The 21,144-nt window shown below is 34.1% G+C and overlaps 2 protein-coding genes across 2 annotated transcripts in view; one reads left to right on the top strand and one right to left on the bottom strand.

The window, feature by feature from the left end:
• GTF2F2 (general transcription factor IIF subunit 2) overlaps window positions 1–21,144 on the bottom strand; it is a 183,949-nt gene that overhangs the window by 102,752 nt on the left and 60,053 nt on the right. The window lies entirely within an intron of this gene.
• On the top strand, window positions 633–1,412 carry KCTD4 (potassium channel tetramerization domain containing 4). Its single transcript, XM_063101500.1, has one exon. It carries the CDS (start codon window positions 633–635, stop codon window positions 1,410–1,412), a length of 780 nt encoding a protein of 259 aa, XP_062957570.1.

Here is a 21,144-nt window from a genome sequence, read left to right as displayed (position 1 = left end):
CAATTAAATTCAAGTTCAGTACCAACAAATAACAGGTTTAAATATTCTTATTTGGGTCTCAAAACTGACTACACTACTGTGAAATTGTGTGACTTTTTATAGAAGAGAAAATTCTATACACCTAGTTCCTTCCACCTTAGGTTTCCTATTTATGATTTACTTTAAAAATGATACAAATTCAATATACATTATTTTCCAAACGATGACAGTATTATTCAATATTAAGCCTGCCTAATGAAGAAATAACTTAAAAGACATTTAGAAATGTATAAAAATTCATAACTGGCTTGATAATTAAACATTTGTAAATGTTTAGCTGGTAAGAAGAAATTCAATTTACTCTGAGTAACTCTTATTACTTCAAAGAATATCCATGAAAACACTTTTCACAACACATCCCTTCCCTGATACAGTTAAATGCAAATTCTCTTTCCCGTCTTACTCCAGAGAGCTCCTGCATACATAGCCAATACGCCACCTACTGCAAAACTGAGCTGACAGCGCAGGCGATGCTGCCAGCATTTCCATTCTATCACCAGGCTGAGGCTGAATAAAGGCGTGTTTGTGTGCAAGTGTTTCTTTTTTAAAAATCTCTAAGCCCAGAAGAACAAGCTGAAACAGCATCTGCAAAAATGGAGCGTAAAATAAACAGAAGAGAAAAAGAAAAGGAGTATGAAGGGAAACACAACAGCCTGGAAGATACTGACCAAGGAAAGAACTGCAAATCCACACTGATGACCCTCAACGTTGGTGGATATTTATACATTACTCAAAAACAAACACTGACCAAGTACCCAGACACTTTCCTTGAAGGTATAGTAAATGGAAAAATCCTCTGTCCGTTTGATGCTGATGGACATTATTTCATAGACAGGGATGGGCTCCTCTTCAGACATGTCCTAAACTTCCTACGAAATGGAGAACTTCTACTGCCCGAAGGGTTTCGAGAGAATCAGCTTCTTGCACAAGAAGCAGAATTCTTTCAGCTGAAGGGACTGGCAGAAGAAGTGAAATCCAGGTGGGAAAAAGAACAGCTAACACCCAGGGAGACTACTTTCTTGGAAATAACAGATAACCACGATCGCTCACAAGGACTGAGAATCTTCTGTAATGCTCCTGATTTCATAACAAAAATAAAATCTCGCATTGTCCTGGTGTCCAAAAGCAGGCTGGATGGATTTCCAGAGGAGTTTTCTGTGTCATCAAATATCATTCAATTTAAATACTTCATAAAGTCTGAAAATGGCACTCGACTTGTACTAAAGGAAGACAACACCTTTGTCTGTACCCTGGAAACTCTTAAGTTTGAGGCTATAATGATGGCTTTAAAATGTGGTTTCAGACTGCTGACCAGCCTGGATTGTTCCAAAGGGTCAATTGTTCACAGCGATGCACTTCATTTTATCAAGTAACTACCTGTGTCACGAACAAAGGCAACAAGCATGCAGCCAGCAAGCTTTGGAAAACCACAGCATCAAAGGCATCCCAAATAATGTTCCCAGTTAGCTCTGTACTTCAGAGCCCTGCTGCTAATCAATTGCTGTGAGCTAACGGTATGTAAATTCTATCGCTTAAAGATGTCCTTCTCTGGGGTGTTCCTGCTGATCAGACTATTACTCCACCTAAAATGAAAACAGTAATCTTCTATATACTGTAAATAAAGACTGAATGCTTTTGCTATTTGTTTATTTTTCCTTAAGCTGTCTTTCAATCAGAATGTCTTAGGTATTTGCACAGAAAACAAGCATGTACATTATCTATCGTTCATTTAAATAAATGGTAATAAAATATTTTAGAGGCTATGAGGTTTAAAATCCTTTCAACTTATGGCAAAAATCTACAAAGAAACTGAACTGGTAAAATTAACCACTGAGAGCAAAATAGATGTGTACCTAAAGCAGAGCTATAGTGAAACAAAATGAGATTGTAAAAAGGTATAAAAGCTATTGATTTGATTTCTAATAGCAGGCACCAAAAGCTTATTCAGTTCTTGTACTTCATACTAGAATTATAACTGAATTGATATTTTGCTGAAAATTCCTAGAAAACTGCTTGATGACAATAAAAAAATAAGAGCAATGCTAGCTTTTTTGCTTGTATTAACAATTATAATAAAAAGTTACATATGTCAATTTAAAAACAATTATTACCACTTGATGATTTCACACAATAGTATGTACTAATATAGTCAACTGGCAGGCTACATGAACCCTGACTGGTCTTGCAAGTGACAAAAATCAGCAAATTCATTTCTTTGCAGGCTGAGCTCAAACGGAGTATGGATAACTTAGTCTCAATGGAGTATGTGGTATAAGAATAATAAAGGAGTTTATGTTTAGAGTCACTCTAAACATCTGCTCATTTTTCAAGTTCAAAATATTAAATAAACATCACTAAACATTCGTATAAACGAACTTTATTGATTCTTTTCAATACCTATTTTGATGCAAAATCTCAGACTCACTGAGTTGCCTTAATTTTACTTCATGAGAAACAAGAAATTATTTTTAAAAATTAAGTTTTACATATGGCTGTTCAATGAAATAATCTACAAACTTAACTTAAAGGTGACTGCATTTTCTCCCCAGAGAACAGCTAACTCATTTCTATGCATCTTATTCTTTGGCTTCCAAGAAAAAAATGGTATCTTAAATTTGGTTCTTTAAAATAAAACTAGGCTGGCTAGTTAGCTCACTTGGGAAAGCAGGTTGCTGACGACATCAAGGTCAAGGATTCGGATGCCCATACCAGCCAGAGCCAAGAAATAAATAAATTAAATAGAACCATTAAATCTGGCAACTAATCTTAATAAACTTCAACAAAATATTTCTGAAAATCCTGACTGAGGTTACAGTTAAATTAGCATATATATCAAAAGTTTGATTATACACTAAAACTTAGAATAAATGAGTAAAGCTACTATTCATTCCCAAAACTATAACTGACTTCCAGTTACAACATCTAAGATAATGTAAAAGTTGGCTGTAGATACTTAAAAAATACTTTCAAAATCTACTATACAAAAAAGTCCTTTAAAAAATTCATATTAAGAAAAAAACAAAAACCCTCCACATAACTACACAATCTTCTTTCATTTATACTAAAAAAAGGTGTTTCTACTAAAACATCAAATTATCTCTTACATACTTTAAAATGGCTTAAACAGGACTTAAAGGAACTACAGAAATAAGAAAAATAGTAAAATTAATTTTAACAGTCACTATAATCGAACTGTTTATATACCTCTCTAGTTTATGACTTTTCCTTGGCATTTGGACTTTGGTAATGAAAAAAGTGGTAGTGATTTAAGGTCAAAGCAAGACTTTCTCTAACAAGATTTCACTACAGATAATAAAATTAGACCTGACATATCTTATTATAGAAGATATAGCTGCACAAATTTTCTTAGAAGTATTTCAAGTAATATTTTTGCATCAATTCACAAAAGGAAAATTTAACAGTTATAACAAAGTTATTATTGAGAAACCACTGAAGAAATCAGATTCATTTTTATGTAACATCTCTAAAAAATCCTACCTGAATGCATTTAATTCCTCCTTAACCTTTTGATAAGTCACAATATTCTAAAACACTTTAATAATCTTGAAGGAAATCTGGCTAGATTGATTGCCCTTGTAACTTTTTATAAATGTACCTTTTTAAAATTCAAAACTACTTGCACTTGAATTTACATACTCTAGTGCCTAAATATTGTGCTGTACATGTATAGAAAATGTCTAGTTTTTAATTTTAGTATTTTCTAAAAAAAATACTATCTATTCAAGAAACTCAAGAAATCATACAAAATGTCAATTATGAGTCAGAGTAAACTTTCATAATATTATTGTTTGCAGTCACTGCAGAATTTCTTTCTCGAATCTTTTCTCATAAGTAAATATTGTTCCAGAGAACAAATCACAAAGTGACTCTTTAGCTTTCTTTTTCAAAAGAAAGGTAATAAAAAGTAAGTTGCCATAGTTGCCATGAGCCAAACATACACTCTCTTGTACTTGGAATTTTCCCACACAGTGATTCTAATACTATCCTTAAATATGAAAAATAAAAACACAACTTATGCCTTTTACTATATTTTAAAATGTATTTGGCAGCGGGCCGGCCTGTGGCTCACTCGGGAGAGTGCGGTGCTGATAAAATGTATTTGGCAGAATGCAGAATAAATGAAAGGAGATATTTGTTAAACTTTGCAAATAGTACAAGGAAGATGACTACTATCCCAGGCTGAAGGTGATGATACTGAATAAGCTTGTTCAGTTTGCTTTTTTTTAGTTAGTTACAAGTCAAATGTTACTTTTAAGGTGATGATAAAAGGTAACATTGACTAAGTATTTTTACCACATGCCAGAAATATACATTATCATGCTACAAATATCCATTATCTCAATTAATCCTCAAGCAACCCTAAGAAAGGTACTATCATTCTTTCCTTCTTACAGATGAAGAAACAGAGACTTATAGGGTTAACTAACCTGCCCAAGATCACAGTTAGTAAGAGGTAGAACCAAGATTTGAAACCCAGGTTCACCAGTTTCAGAGCCAGCAGGAAGCATGTCTGGTTTTGCAGGCCACTTACATCTCTAACACCTAGAACCTGGCAGAAAACAGACATTCACAAAGTATGTGTCAAATACAGAATATCAAAATACAGGTTCACCTCAGTTGATACAATCTCACAGTGCAAGTATTCCTAAAATGTTGAGTGAAAAACTGAATTTTGGAAAAGCAAATAATATTTTTAATGTCATGTCATGTTATTTAAAGAACATGAGGTGAATCACCCATCTCACAAGAGTAAAGAACATCCCAAATTTGTCTATTGGTGAATCTAGATTTTTACATCCTAGGTTTTCTGAAAAGGAGATTAGCTTTTCGTGACTCGTACAATCCACAGAACTGACATATTATGAAGAAAATTATAGCACAGTGAAACATAAGGATGGGTTCTGGAGTCAAACTTGGGTCCAAATTCCACTAACTTCTACTAGTTTACTTACATGGTCATAAGCAAGATCCTCAATTTTTTTAAAATTTGAACATCCTCACAGTAAAAGGGGGATAATAATGATTATTTCATAGGGCTTTTCTAAGGTTTAAATTAAATTCTGAATAGGATGTAATAAGCCTCACCTTTCACAGACTTTTTATTAATAAAGACACTGATTATTATCTTACAGGCACAAAAATGCACATTTATATTAATTAGGCTTTCTACTTATGCATGAACAGAACAAAGAACTTTAACAAATTCCTGCTTAAATTCTGTGATGAACTACTATAAGATACAAGAATATACTTAAAATTGCTACAGGCAAACACAGTATTCATTTTATTAGTTTAAAATTACACATGATGGGTTTCCTGGGACTTTTATTTTCTAGCTTTATGTAAAAATCTGAAACAACAAAATAATAATAGCAGCCGTTTTATCAGCAATTTAAATCAGTCAGGAGTAATGTGTGACAATACAATCTTAAAGATATGCTCATCTAATAAATTATGGTTAAATACCTTAAACTGCAATGATGTTAATCAAGGTTAAAATTATACCAACTGAATCGTAATTATCCCTAATAAAGCAGAGATGTAATAAGGACTGTCCAAAACAGCATGAAACTTAGAAATTATTTGTATTTAGCTTTGAAATATATAATGGCTTCTTCTGTAGCAGACATTTTCCTAACCATATTTTGCTTAAACTAAAATTAAGATTAATCTGCTTCTGTCAACAAACACCAAAGGAGTGGTGAACACGTACTGTGCAAAGAAAAACATGTAAGATGAAATCTAAAATTTGCCTAAAGAGCAAATATATAGAGATGATTATATTCCGACTTCTTCTCTTGACAAAAATACACAATGCTTCAAGACTTTCTATCAAACAAAAATCAGTGATATATCTTATAAGCTATTATAAGTTACCTATATTTAATTAAATTTTTCTAATAATGCCAAAAAAGTACAATAAGAATTTCGTATATAAAATACAAACACCCTAGTTTTATTTCAACCATTAGTTATTTTGGAAAAAATAATAACTTGATATTAAAGAATGAGACAATTGCAACATACCCCTTTATTACATATCTTAAAAGCCTGTTTTCCAAACCAAGGATTCCAGAGTATTCAATTATATTTAAAAGCAAGTTATAATAATATTTTTAAAGATGCAGTTAATTTTTGAAAATAGGCCCCCAACTTTTCAAAAGTAATTTTGATTACTGTCCTCTAGGATATTTAGCACATATTTTTCTACATTATTAAAGTGCAAAACTAAGCAAGTCTACTGATTTATTCTTAATCACACCTCATTGAGTTTTCCACGTTATAACAAATGTTTATTAACTATTTTTTAAGGTTCTTAAGAAATGCTGAGTGATACTAATTTTAGTCTCAATGGTTGCTTGAATCTTCTTACCACTTAATATGGTTTTAAAAAGAACTAGATCATTTAGCATTTACTTTAGGTATCATTTTATACCTAAAAAGTTTAGGTATAAAATTACCCTAAAATGAATTAATTATAAAATTAATTCTTTAAACCTAAAGAATTATTTTTTAAAAACAAGTATGAATGCAGACACCATGATCTTATATCCTCAAAACACTATTTTGATTTTTGGATTTTTTTTCTATCCATGTATAGATATTTGAAAGAAATCCCTATAGAAAGAAAAAGGAAAGACTTTATATACCTAATACTATAGAGAAACACCAAACAAAACAACTTAAAAGTCACAGGTGATTTTTTAGAGTATATTTTCTTTCTTTTTTAAAAAATTATTTTTTAATTGACAAAAATTGTATATATTTATGGTGTACAACATGATGTTTTGAAATATGTATATATTGTGGAATGGCTAGTTGACATAACTAACATATGTATCACCATACATATTTTTTGTGGTGACAATTCTTAAATGTGCACAATACATTGTTATTAACTATAGTCACCATGTTGCACAATAGCTAAAAGTCATAGGTGATTGATTTATAAAACAGCAAAACCAAAAACACAACCACAGGCATATATATATGTGTATGTCGAATAGTTACAATGCAGCCAAAAACAATGCATTGAGATTCAGAATGTAAAATTCAGCCACTTTGAAAACTGGAAGCAGGCTATATATTAAGTGTCATTTTGGTTCCCAGTTATATTTCCCTCCCTCATTTCTTAATAAAGATTTGAATTACCTGACTATAACACAGATTATACTTAATAAGAGGCAAGAAAAAGGAGGTTCAACTATATCTCTTGCTATTACAGAACAAAGCATTGTTGTGTATATTGTAAAATTCACTAGGTGACAGATATATAGAAAATAACAAAGTTGTGGTTGTATAAGATATATATAAATTTGGCAATTAACACTGAGGTGTTTAGTGAAGCCAAAGGCTATGCATTAAGTAAACTCATTCCCAATCTTCATTCTTTATCATCTTAAAAGACTTTCCGTTTAACTAAAGGATGTAATAAAAAAATTTTAAGTAGAACTATTTTTAATTCACCTCATCTTTTTCAAAACAAATATGTATCAAACAGTGGGGAGTGTTTTGGTTCAACGTAGTGGAAAAGAAAAGTATTTGAGGATTCCAAATTCAGAATGAAAAGACACATATTAACTCTACCAATGTCAAGAATTACTAATGAAGTAAGAAGCTAAGAACTCTTCTACAGAAACTAATGGTTTCCAATAAGATAACCTACCTAACTCTTTCCAGGAAAAAAATCATCTATGGTTGTTTCCGTAAATTTCAGGTATTATACATAATATTATAAAAGATCATACCTCTTGGAAAGTATGTAAATGAATTGAAAGAATAAGAAAAAGGGGGAAATGCTAGAAATCTAACCCTTTAACAGTAAATAATGTATGGTATTTGCTGAGGTGTTAATTTGTATCAGGCCCAGTACTAAGTGTTTACATATACTATTTCCCTTAAAGTGTACGACACACAGCAATCTCATGAGGTCATGGGGTAGAAACTGCTAGTTACTTCCCCAATACTCATTCTCACCTTCTTTTTTAAAAATCAAACCTGATTATGGGTGGCAACTGTACCCAAATTAAACATGTACTTCCCAGTGTTCTGTGGCTACTAGGTGTGGCCACATCATCAAATTCTGACCTATGGAGTATAAGCAGAGCATGACTTTTGATAGACTCCTGTAAAGAATTACAAAGCTGGTTGAGCCCATTCCCCACCTCACCCCTGCCCCTTGCCTCCGTTTTGCTGCCTGAGAGCCTGAGATGTAGATATGATGGTTATAACTACAGCAGTCATTCTGGATCACCTTGAGGATGTAAGCCACAAGCAAAAGATGGCAGAGGGTTGCTGATGACCATGAACTGCCACAGCAGACCTGGACTTCTTACCTCAGAACTTCCGTTACAAGGGAGAAAAATGCGTTGAAGTAACTGGTATTTTGAGATATTTGTTAGTGCAGGTAATCCTAACAGAGAGAGAAGGGTAACATTAGAACCCTTATTTTACAGAAGAAAAAACAGAGACCCACAGAGGTAAGCAATCTGCCTGCAGTCACACAGCTAGCAAACCTTCAAAGTGCTAAGCTCTTAACCACTATGTGATACTGCCTTCAGAGTAGACCCAGCAACTTATTGAGAGATTCAACAGAGGCCATAAGCCTTTTTGCAAATAGGCAAGATAAATGTTGAAGGAAGGTCAGCACCTTCACTCATTAAGATTAGGGCAGGACATAGCTTAAAATTAATGGAAGGAGCCACAGTTAACCAAAAAGGAATCCAACCTACCTAGTGAGTATGCTGCAAGAAAAATCCAGGGCAGAGAATCCATTTCTGAGATTGGTGGGGCCACAACCACAGAAGAAAAAAAGAGTTGACTGACAGGTCGGGGATAAGAAGTATAACCAGGAAAGAAGCCCTGTGAGTCAGGCAGATTTTCCTCACTCATGTACAGAATCATTATTGGTTTAAATCCAGAAGAACAGCTACCAACTAGGAATAACTACCAAACTGATTTCTAAAAAAAATACTTAAGATCACAAAGCATCCTGAATGCTCTGTTTTAAAGTCATTTGAGAAGGAATGAAGAATGCTGGGAAAGAGTAATGTAGTCTAAACAACTGAATTGGCAGAAGTTAGATAAAGAGAAACGTGGCCAATTTCTTAGAAATAGTACGGTATGAATGAAGAATGGGTTACATGAGGAGCTACCTCCAGACAGAAGGAGGGACTTAAGGCTTTAACCAGCAAGGCAGCCATTTGTTCCTTAAGTAGCTAGCATTATTATCTCTAGTGTACCAAATTAACAAGCTTTGTGGTAAATGATTCAAACAATTAGGCATTTCCTCCTAATAACATGTCAACAGAAGCGTCAAGAAAAGCTACAGCTAGCTTATGTATGCATAAGCTGAAATACTGGGATACTGATGCCAAAGCTCACATACTGTTTAAAAAAGCAAACAAACAAACAAACAAACAAAACAGACAAAAAGTGATCCAAAGGATAATGCTAGATAAGTTTTCCTAACTTATATAGCAAAAATACAATGATCCCTTAAACGCAACACCCACTCATCATCCACAGATTAATAGATTTATTTGTAGCTACTTCTAAATACATAATAATTTTTTGTATTACACAGCTTTATAAGATAAAATGTAAAGTTACTATTGTTTAAAATCTTATTTTACACAGCCACCTGGCAGGCAAATATAAGTCATTATAAGATTCAAACACAAGAATACACACGTACAAAGAGTCCACTGTAAACAAAAAGTATTTTGAAAACTGGCAAACTAATAAATGAAAGATGCCAACTAAGACCAAAATAGTCTTGAATGTAGCCCTCCAAACCAGGCATCTTTTGGTTTATAGTCATCTATATTGTATTAAATAACCAAAACAGGACAAAGACTGATAGAAATATGTTTATTCAGAAGCACTCAAGGCAGATGCCTGACCTAGTTCCTACCAATCTTTTATAAAATCAAATAGAGAAGTATTACACTAATGGCAGTGCTTCGTCAATCTTGCTGGATTGAACACACACCCAACTAAGTCATTAATATCTTCTGCTGCATATTAATGGTAGGTTTCTTTTAAATTTTATTATAATGTGATACAGGCCAAAGCAATTCATTTCCTTAGAATCATATTTTAAAAACATGTTTACACTGGACACTTATTTAATATCTTCTTTGCAGTCTAAGACTCTCACTTTTTTTGTTGTTTTTATGGAATTCAAATTTATTGATTTCCACCATGATGACTTTAAAAATGGGTTTAAGCTGACTGCAAGAGAACTGGTGATTTTAAGTTAAAATTAAGCTAGTAGTGAAATTACATCACCTCTGGCTTCAGTTAAGACTCTTACTTTTTTTTTTTAAAGATGACTGGTAAGGGGATCTTAACCCTTGATTTGGTGTTGTCAGCACCATGCTCTCCCAAGTGAGCTAACCGGACATTCTTATATAGGGATCCGAACCCGTGGCCTTGGTGTTATCAGCACCACACTCTCCCAAATGAGTCACAGGCCGGCCCAAGACTCTTATTTTAATTGCTCATCTCTGTTCAAAATTCTAGCCCACACTACAACAGACTCATTATACATGTAGAAAAATAATTAAAGAATAATAAAGGATTACAAAGTAAATACATAAATAAAAGAATTTTTTTAAAAAAGAAAAGGTCACTAAAGTTTACTGAGCATTACTCATCTTAGGTACTTTGCTAAACACTTTTGTTAATGCTATGTCCAATTTACAAATGGAAAAACTGAAGCTTAGCAAAGAAGTGAGTCTAAGATTTCAGAATGCACAGTGAGAAACTGAAGAGTGTTTTAATTCAGCAGTCAGGTCTGAGAACCCACCGTCAACTACCACAACACATATTCTCTCAACCTAAATTCTCCTTCCAGCTCTAAAAGGTAGAAAGCTGGTTTTTCTTCTCCATTATGAAAAATAGTATTCACCAAATAGCTTTAATATGATTCAGAGGTAAGGTGCTTAATAAGCTCACCTAAAAACTGTTTTTAAGAACATTGGAAAGAAATGTTCATGTATAAGTAAGTGACACGTTTAAAACGTGTCAAGGATTCTCCAAAGGATCTCTCTTGACCAATCTCTTTTACTGTGATTATTTTAAAGTAATAGCAATGACTTTCTTAAAACTACTGTGAATAAGAAAATAAATTTCAAGCTGCCATTACACGAAACATACAACCCTTTCCTTTTTTGAGGCAGCCAGAGAGAAGGGAGGGAGGTGTATGGAGAGAACTGATGCCATGACATGACGTGAATATCACATTTGTTTGTTTTTTGATGACTGCATATGACAAAGACCACTTAGGAGATTGGCAATTTAACAATACAAAAATGTACTTCTTTTAAAGAAAAATTCATGCCTTCTTCAAATCACTATACTCTTCTAAAGAAAACATTAAGACATTCATGTAAAAATTAATTGAATAAATTAGTATTGAATAAAAATGTATTAAAGCAACTAATTAAGGTAATTTAGATAACAGACATCAAGTATAATAAACCTGTAGAAATAATTAACATTACAATCCATTTCACTGCAAACACACAAACCTTGAGAAAAACAAAATGAGCAATCATTTTTTTTACATGATATAAGCAATATGGACCAAATCAAATCAGAGCTTATAATTAAGACAAAAAATATGTACTTATTAAAAATTAGATTTCAACATCAAAGCAAATAAAGACAGGAAGTATAGAGAAGAGAAAAAGAAAGGATAGTTCAATAAGTAAACCAATTCTTCAAAAAAAAGCATTTTAGGGCATACAGCCAGCTTGAAAAATAAACATTTATTAACCAGCTAGAACTCTGCTTTGAGAAATAAAAGGAATATACACATATATAGAGAAAAAATAATGAGAAAATTATAACTATGTATCTGAATAAAGTATAGACTAAAATTCTATGATGAACCTGAAAATAAAAAAAACCCCATGCATATTTTGTAAAATTCACCCAGGAACGCTTTTTTAAAAAACAGTACCTAATTTTGAAATATAGACAATGAAGAATGAAAATAAATACTTCAAAATTAAGATAGCATGATCTAACGACTAGAAGAAAGTATAAATTTATTTACAATTAATACTAAGCTTAAACAGCAGGGAAATTAGTTGTAGAATGTTAATCTTTAAAGCCTTGACAAAGTAATAATACAATTGATAAAAACAGAAATTATTTTGAAGAAAATAATTTCCTAATTTTTCATAACAGAAACTTTTTTCAACAGATTGTCAAAAAGTGAAACATGAAGTTTAAAAAAGAAGATAATAGATAATATAATGACGCCAATCCTTTAATTCCCCCCCCAAAATCCATACTCCTACCTCCCAACTTTAGAAAGAACTCTTGGGAACTTTTATTTCTTGTGGAAAAGACACATTTACTTGACATTCAGCAATTCCTTCAGTTCTTTTTCCTGTTATCTCAAGCAAATTAACCATACTTGTCCCTATTCTTTATAAAGGTAGGTTAAGTTATTAACATCAAATCTCACACTGAAAACAACTATAAAAGCTTAATAAAGTCTTAAAAGCATCAAAAAGACCATAGATAATAAGAAATCATAAGACCAAATACAGGGAAAACGAGACTCCCTAAGGTCATGGGCCAATCCAGGAAAGTGATACCCTATTTAGACAGCCTCCCAAGGCAAGGGGGATAGAAATGAAAGTCCAGAGCTTACACAAGGTAGAAAGTTTAACGGGAGTTCCTAACCACAGAAAAATTAAAATCCCAAAGGACTATATCCTCAGAGTGATGATAAACAGGAAGTGGGAAAAGCTCCTTACAAACTGTAACTAGGGTGGTACACAGGTCTCATTTGCCGGGGACAATCTAGTTATACCCGAGGGTCCTGGAATACTTAAAAACAGTGCTTTTTACACTCAAAAATGTCCCAGCTTCGATGTTAAGTTACATGGTCACTCTAATGATCACCTAGTTTCAATCATCTGGGCTATCCTTTCAAAGAAGTTTCAAGCCTTGAGCATGGTTTAATGTGATTGAGGTAGACTCTCTGAAGGTGACTGCCAACAGTTCCTCCCACCCTTGCACACCGCTAATCTCATCAAAGGGCAGTGTCTAATGTATTTCGCCTTTCCTTGAATCTGGGCTGGCCCTGTGATCTGCTGTGATCAACTGACTGCTATTGAAGTGATGCTGCACTAGTTCCAAGCCTAGTCCATAAGAGAACAAGCAGCTTTTCTTTTTTGCCCTCTTATCAGCACCACATAAAGAAGCTTGGGCTAGACTACGGAATGACGAGAGTACTGGAAAGAGGCCATGCAGAGAACAACCAAGGGGCCCCAGCAAACAAGGCACCAAGTATCAGACAATAAATGAGGGAGTCTTGAACACTGTACCCTAGCCAACCTCCCAGATAAATGCAGATTCATGAGTAACTCCAGTCAACATCACGTGGAGCAGAAGGACCCCCAACTTAATCCACCCAGCTGAACTCATGGAAATACCACATCATTGTTGTTTTAAGCCTCAGTTTTAGGGTGGTTTGTTACACAGCAAAAAATTACTGAAAAAGTGGATCAGAACTGGTAGTGATCCCAAGTGCCTGGTGGAAGCAAGTGAAAATCCTCTAGAAAAAACTTTCATTGAAAGTCACATATTATTGCTATAAATAATTTTACAAATATAATGCCCACACATAGCCAAGAAACTAGATTCCCTAAGTACCAGAAAGAGCATCAACAATAAAGAGACCCTAAAGGAATTCACAGATTAGATTTCTCAGGTACAGAATATAAAACAACTAGACTGTGATAAAACAAATAAATAAAATAATTTTTAAATATCTACATGGAAAATTATCATGGATTCAAAAAAAACCAAATAGGATATCCAAAAATGAAAAATAATAAGTATAATTTAAACCTCACTGGACAAATTTAATAGACTAGACACAAGTAAAGAAACTACTAGGCTGGAACACAGGAAAAATAAATTTTCCAAAATATAACATGGAAAGGAAAAAGGTAGAAAAATCAGGACAGATTCAGAAGATACAATGAAACAGCTGAACATATGTTTAGAACATTTGTTTAATCAGAATCTCAGAAAAAAGGGAGAAAAAGAATAGAACAGAGGCAACATTTAAAGAGATGGTGTCTGAAAATTTTCTGATTGAAGATAGCACTCACCAGACACAAGCAGCTCAATGTATCCCAGGCAGCTTAAATAGAGAAACTCAAATGTAGACATATAATATTAAGACTGTAGAAAATCAAAGATAAAGGGAAAAAAATTTTTAAGTAGCCACAGGAAATAAAAACAAAACATTTCCTTCAAAGCAGCAGCAATGAAACTACCAGCAGAATTCTCCATGACAAAAACCACTGAAGACTATGGACTACATTTAATGAGCTGAATGAAAATACCTGCTCATATAGAATTCTATAGCCAGCGAAAATACAAATTATCAATATGAGGAATGGAAATGAAGTTTATATATCTAGATCCTATAGATATATTTTAAAAATTAAGTGGAAATTTATGCCAATAAATTCAACAATTTAGATAAAATGAAGAAATTTCTGAAAATCAAAACGCACCAAAAATGACATAAGAACATGTAGAAAATCCAAATAGTCTTACAAATAAATTTACTCCATGTCAAGAACTGTGAAGTATCTGAAATTTCAGCCTACTTGCAAGCTAACAAGTTAGCCTGCCATAGTTTCACAGATGCTGGCAGAAGACACAAGATTCTTGGGTCAGGGAAAAAGGATCTTATCATGCTTGGCAAAGCAGGCAGCATGAGCTTCATGTTTATCAGTTCCTCTTGCCTCTCCAAAGCCCCCATGGGAGTGATACAGAGCAGCCCAGGTGGATGCTGTAAACATAGTAGGTTTGTCACAGCTGAGGAATCCCAAAGTTAGTAAACCCCCAATCTTTAGCAAACCTGACCAACCTTTGTCCTGTAGAAAGACCCTGTTTCTATCTTCAAAGGGTTTTTGCAATATAACAACCATCCTTAAAAAGATACATCTGGGACAAAAGCTGCCAGATGTGTAGAAGTGGCATAGAGAACTGCCCCCCACTCCATAATTAAAAACTAGCCCACAAAGAAAATTCCATGTCCAGTTAAGACTAACCAATGAATTCTGCTAAATATTTAAGGAAAAAATAAAGCCAGCCTTACCAACATTCTTCTGAATAATACAAAAAAGGTCATTTCCCCAACTCATTTTATGAGGCCAATATAACCCTGATACCAAAATAAGGATAGATGAATAAACCACTGGAACAGAGAATTAGCCTAAAAACAGACCTGTGCTTCAGTAGATACTTGACTGATGACAGAGTTGACATGATAGTTCTAAGAAAAAGATGGGTCTTTTAAAAAAAATATGGCATATCCATATGAAAGAAAAATAAAATTTGACCCCTATCTCAACACCATACAGATAAACAATTCCAGGTAAACTGTAGATCTAAATGTGAAAGACAACCCAAAAGTCTTCTGGAAAATGATAGAGAAAAATCTTTATGATCTTGGAGGATGAAAGATTTCTTAAATGAGACACAAAAAGCATAGCCATAAAAGAAAAGCCTGACGAACTGAGATACATTAACGATAACTTCTGTGCATCAAAAAACACCTTTGAGGGCCGGCCCCATGGCTCACTCGGGAGGGTGCGGCGCTGGTAGCGCCGAGGCCGCAGGTTCGGATCCTATATAGGGATGGCCAGTGTGCTTACTGGCTTGGCTGAGCGTGGTGCAGACCACACTGCTGAGGGTTGCAATCCCTTTACTGGTCAAAAAAAACCCCACACCTTTGAGAGTGGAAAGGCAAGCCACAGAATAAAAGATATTTTCAACCCATGTAGCTAAGGGCTACACTCAGACTATATAAAAAGTTACAACTCAAAAAGAAAAAGACAACCCAGTAAAAAATGTCTAAGAGATCTAAATAAGCATCTCACAAAATAGGAAATCCAAATGGACAATATACACATAAAAAGGACTCAACTTCATTAGAAATCAGAGAAATGTCAAATCAAACCATAATGAGAAATCACCACATATTCACTATAATCATTAACATTTTAGAAAAATATGACAGTATCATTGGAGAGGAGTTAAAACCAAAAAAACTCACATAAACTACTGACAGGAGGATAAACTGATACAACTCCCTTGGAAAACAGTTTGGCTTGGGGATATACCTTTAAAATTTTACGTAACAGGGAACATGTACACAAATGTGATAGTAGCACTGTTAATAATAAGCCCAAAATTGTAAACAACACAAATATTTGCTAACAGTAAAAATGAATAAACTGTATTAAATACATACTTTGGAATACAGCAAAGAAACTGAATAAACTACTGGTATACCCAACACTGATCAATTTTAGAAAACAATGCTCCATGAGAAACCCATAGCAAAAAATCTTCATACTGCATGATACTATTACATTAAAAAAACAGGTAAAATATATTGCAGAGAATGAAGGCTTAAATGCTAAAACTATGAAAGAAAAATAAAGTAATTATCATAAACATCAATGATAATGGTTATCTGTTGAGGAAGGAATGAGTTGTGACCGAGGAGGGATACAGGCAGCTTCTGAGCAGCTGGACATATTTTATTTTAGCTGTTTAAGTTAGTGCATCTTTTCTGTATGTGTTAGTGGTCACATTTTCAAAAAAAAATTTTTGTAATTATCTATACTTTTACTTTTAAAAATAGCCACTCTGGAAAAGAGTTTGGCAGTTACTTATAAAATTTAACTTGGAATCACCATATGACCCAGCAAATGTACTCTTAGACATTTATCCCAAAGAATGAAAACTTATGTTCACACAAAAAACTATAATAAATGTTTCACAGTGGCTTTATTTGTTAATAGCCAAAAACTAGAAACAACCCAGATGTCCTTTAATGAGTGATTAGATAAACTGTGGTACATCCATATCACAGAATACTCAGCAATAGAAACGGATGAACCTTTGATTCACACAGAACCTTGGATGAATCTCCAGGGAGTTTATGCCGATTGAAAAAAGCATTTACGGGCCGGACCCCGAGGCCACAGGTTCGGATCCTATATAGTAGATGGCCAGTGCGCTCACTGGTTGAGCGTGGTGTGGACCACACCATGCCGAGGGTTGTGATCTCCTTATCAGTCAAAAAAAAAGAAAAAGAAAAAAGCATTTACATCATATTTACTTATATAACATTCATATGACATATTTTTAAAATGACAGTTATAAAAAGGGAAAACAGACTAGTGGTTTTCAGGGGTTAAAGACTGTGTTGAGGAAAGTGGGGGGAGTGGAGGGTGGGAGGAGGGTATCATGTCACAAAGGGTAAACAACGGATGGAACAGTTCTGTATCCTGAATATGGTGGTGGGTACATGAAATCATACATAATGAAACTGGATGTAAACACACACACACACGCACACACGGAAACACGCACACACGTGCGCGCACACACACACACACACACACATGTAAAGCTGGGGAAAACTGAATAAGATCAGTGAACTGTACCCATGTCAGTATCAATGTCCATGGATTGTATAATACAATGGATTGTACTACAGTTTTGCAATATGTTACCATTGAATGTAATTGGGTAAAGGGTACACAAGATCTCTCTGTGTTATTTTTTACAACTGCATGTGAATCTACAATTACCTTAAAATTTAAAAAAGTAATTAAAATAATAGAAGACAGGGCTGGCTGGTTAGCTCAGCTGGTTACAGTGTGGTGCTGACAACACCAAGGTCAAGAGATTAGATCCCCATACAGCCAGATGCCAAAAAAAAAAAAAATTAGAAGAGACAACTCTCTCTCCCTCTCTCTCTCCACACCTTTCTTGCTGTATCTCTATGATGCATAGTTCGGATGAGGTTTACCAAATGATAATTGTTTATTTCTTGATGGTAGAATTCTGGGTGATTTGGATGTTCCCATACTGTTATACTGTTTTATAATAGGCACCTCCTCTTTTTATAAAAATAACAAGTTATTTCTTATTTTAAAAAGCAATGTACTGTAAAACTTATATTCTTTTTTTTTTTTTTTTTTTTTTTGTCCTTTTTGTGACTGGTAAGGGGATCGGAACCCTTGGCTTGGTGTCGCCTGCACCGCGCTCAGCCAGTGAGCGCACCGACCATCCCTATGTAGGATCCGAACCCGCGGTGGGAGCACCGCTGCGCTCCCAGTGCCGCACACTCCTGAGTGTGCCACACGGTTGGCCCTAAAACATATATTCTTAAAACCATAAAACACTGCTAGAAAAAAATTAAACCTAAATAAATAGAAAGACATGAGTGTTAATGGATCAAAAGATTTTTTAAGATGGCAATACTTTCCAAATTGGTCTATAGATTCAATACGATCCCTACCAAAATCCCAGATGATCTTTTTACAGAAATTGACAAGCTGATACTAAAATTCACATGGAAATTCAAGGGACTCAGAATAACTAACATCATGGGAAAAAAAAAAAAAAGAAGAAGAAATGTGGAAGCCTCACATTTCCTAATTTCAAAACTTACTACAAAAATACAGTCATCAAGACTGTGTGGTACTGGCATAGGATAGATATATAGCAAGATGAAACAGAATTTAATCCATAAATAACTTCTGATCAACTAATTTTCAACAAAGATGCCAAGAAAATTTAATGGGGAAAGAACAGTCTTTCCAGCAAACACAAGGGTACTTCAAAACATTTGTGGAAGAACAGAATTAAAAGATAATATAAATATTTCTGTGAACTCCTTGAAGTACCCTAATAGTGCTGGGAAAACTGGATAGCCATGTGGAAAACTGTTGCTTTGCCTCCCATGGATTTGTCACCCCTTTTCCCCTGGGTGATGGAGCCACCAAAGATTACTCAAAGCCCATCTCTTCTGAGCAGTGAGAAGACCTGAAAAGGGGTTAATCTCCCAGAACCCTCAAGGGAGAGGCATTCCTTCCATTTGGGAAATTAACCATGAATTGGGGTTCTCTTCCTGCATTTATTCTCCAGACCAGGAAGTTACAGGAAGAGAACATAGCTAGGGTTTTTGCTAAGTATAGTTTAACAAGTTTAACAATAGAAGCTGGTAACATTCAGTAAAACAAGCAAGGTGAAATTCCATAATGCAATTTGCAAGAAGTTAAGTCAATCCACCAACAAAAGCTTGATCTTAGCAAACATTCTCTCTCCTTCCTACAATTTCCCAGTATCTTTACATATCAATCAGTAACCTGTCTGTCCTTTGAGCCACCAACCTTGCTGTGCTACAATTCTTTATCTTACAACAGAGACTAGCCTGGGGAAAGTTTCCTGTCCCCTGCAAGACCAACATTTTATATGTACTTTTAAGAAGCTAGGCCAAACTGGAAACTGCAAGGCTTTGGAAAACCAGGCCCTGTGAAATACATTTGCTTTATGTATACCCCACAGAAAACAATGAAGAAATCCTACTTCATACCATAAACAAAATTAACTCAAAATGGATCATAACCTAAATGTAAGAGCTAAGACTATAAAAAACTCTAGGAAGAAAACATAGGTGTAAATCTATATAACCTTGACTTAGGCAAAGCCTTTTTAATTATAACATCAAAAGCACAACCAAAAAGGAAAAAAACAGATACACTGGATTCTATAAAAATTAAAAGCTTTGTGTTTCAAAAAATACCATCAAGAAGATGAAAAATACAACCTACACAATGGAAGGAATATTTGCAACTGATATATTGATAAGGGATGTGTGTGTGTATGTGTATGTGTGCGTGTGTGTGTGCGTGTGTGTGTGTGTGTGTGTAGAACTTCTACAACTCGATAACAAAAAGACAAACAACCCGGTTTAACAATGGGCAAAGGATCTACAATAGGTGTTTGTCCAAAAGAGATATACAGTAAACAGCCAATAAGCACATGAAAAGATGTTCAACATCATTAGCCATCAGAAAAATGCAAACCAAAACCACCATAAAATGCCCCCTCACACCCACTAGGATGGCTATAATCAAAAAGACAGACAATAACAAGTGCTGGTGAGGATGTAGAGAAATTGAAACCCTTACACACTGCTGGTGGGAGTGAAAAATGGTGTAGTTGCTATGGAAAACAGTCTGGCAATCCCTCAAAAGGTTAAACAGAGTTGCCACATGATCCAGCATCCCACTCCTAGATATATACGAAAGAGAAATAAAAACATAAGTTCACACAAAAACTTGTACACAAATATTCATAGCAGCATTATTCATAATAGCCAAAAAATGGAAACAATCCAAATGTCCACCAACTGATAAATGGATAAACAAACAATATATATCCATACAATGAAATGTTATTTAGCAATAAAAAGGAATGAAGATTTATAGATGCTACAACATGAATGGACCCTGGAAACATCACAGTTAAGTGAAAAAATGCCAGCCAAAAAAGACCAAATATCATATGATTCTATTTATATGAACTGCCCAGAACAGATAAATCTATAGAGCCAGAAAGACTAGTGGTTGCCTATGGCATAGGAAGTTGGGATGAGAATAATGAATGACTGCAAATAGGTATGGAGTTTCTTTTTGAGGTGATGAAAATGTTCTAAAACTGGTTGTGGTGATAAGTGTACAACACTGTAAATACACTAAAACCAGTGAATCATACACTTTAAATGTGTAAATTGTATGGTATGTGAAATATATCTCAATAAAGCTATCATGTATAAAAAGATGATATAAATATTCCTTTTCATTTATAAGACCACTAAATAATATAAGGCTTACTTACAGAAAAATAGGGAATTATGAAAAATTGTGAATTCAATACCATGTTTAAGCAGATAACAGACAGTTTTCCTCTTGAAGCTACTTGTTTTACACTATTACCTTTAAAAACGGAAGGAAAAATAGCAATCCCTTAAAGAGGAAGAAGGATCTGAGAACCATAATAAAGTATATTGAGATGAAGTGATATACTTGGAATTTACTTTAAAATAATCCAACACTGGATAAAGCAAATGAGACAGAGAGGTACAAATGTAACACAAATGGTCATTTGTTATTAATTTTTGAAGCTAAGTAACATATACATGGAGGTTCCTATATTATTCTCTCTACTATG

The sequence above is a fragment of the Cynocephalus volans genome, chromosome 7 (assembly GCF_027409185.1).
Source record: "Cynocephalus volans isolate mCynVol1 chromosome 7, mCynVol1.pri, whole genome shotgun sequence".
NCBI classification, from domain to species: Eukaryota; Metazoa; Chordata; class Mammalia; order Dermoptera; family Cynocephalidae; genus Cynocephalus; species Cynocephalus volans.
The sequence above is the reverse complement of the archived record's forward strand: the minus strand, read 5'-3'. Positions and strand labels throughout refer to the sequence as shown.

Excerpts from the sequence above, each read along its gene's own strand:
- KCTD4 (XM_063101500.1), top strand. The coding sequence starts at position 633 with ATGGAGCGTAAAATAAACAGAAGAGAAAAAGAAAAGGAGTATGAAGGG.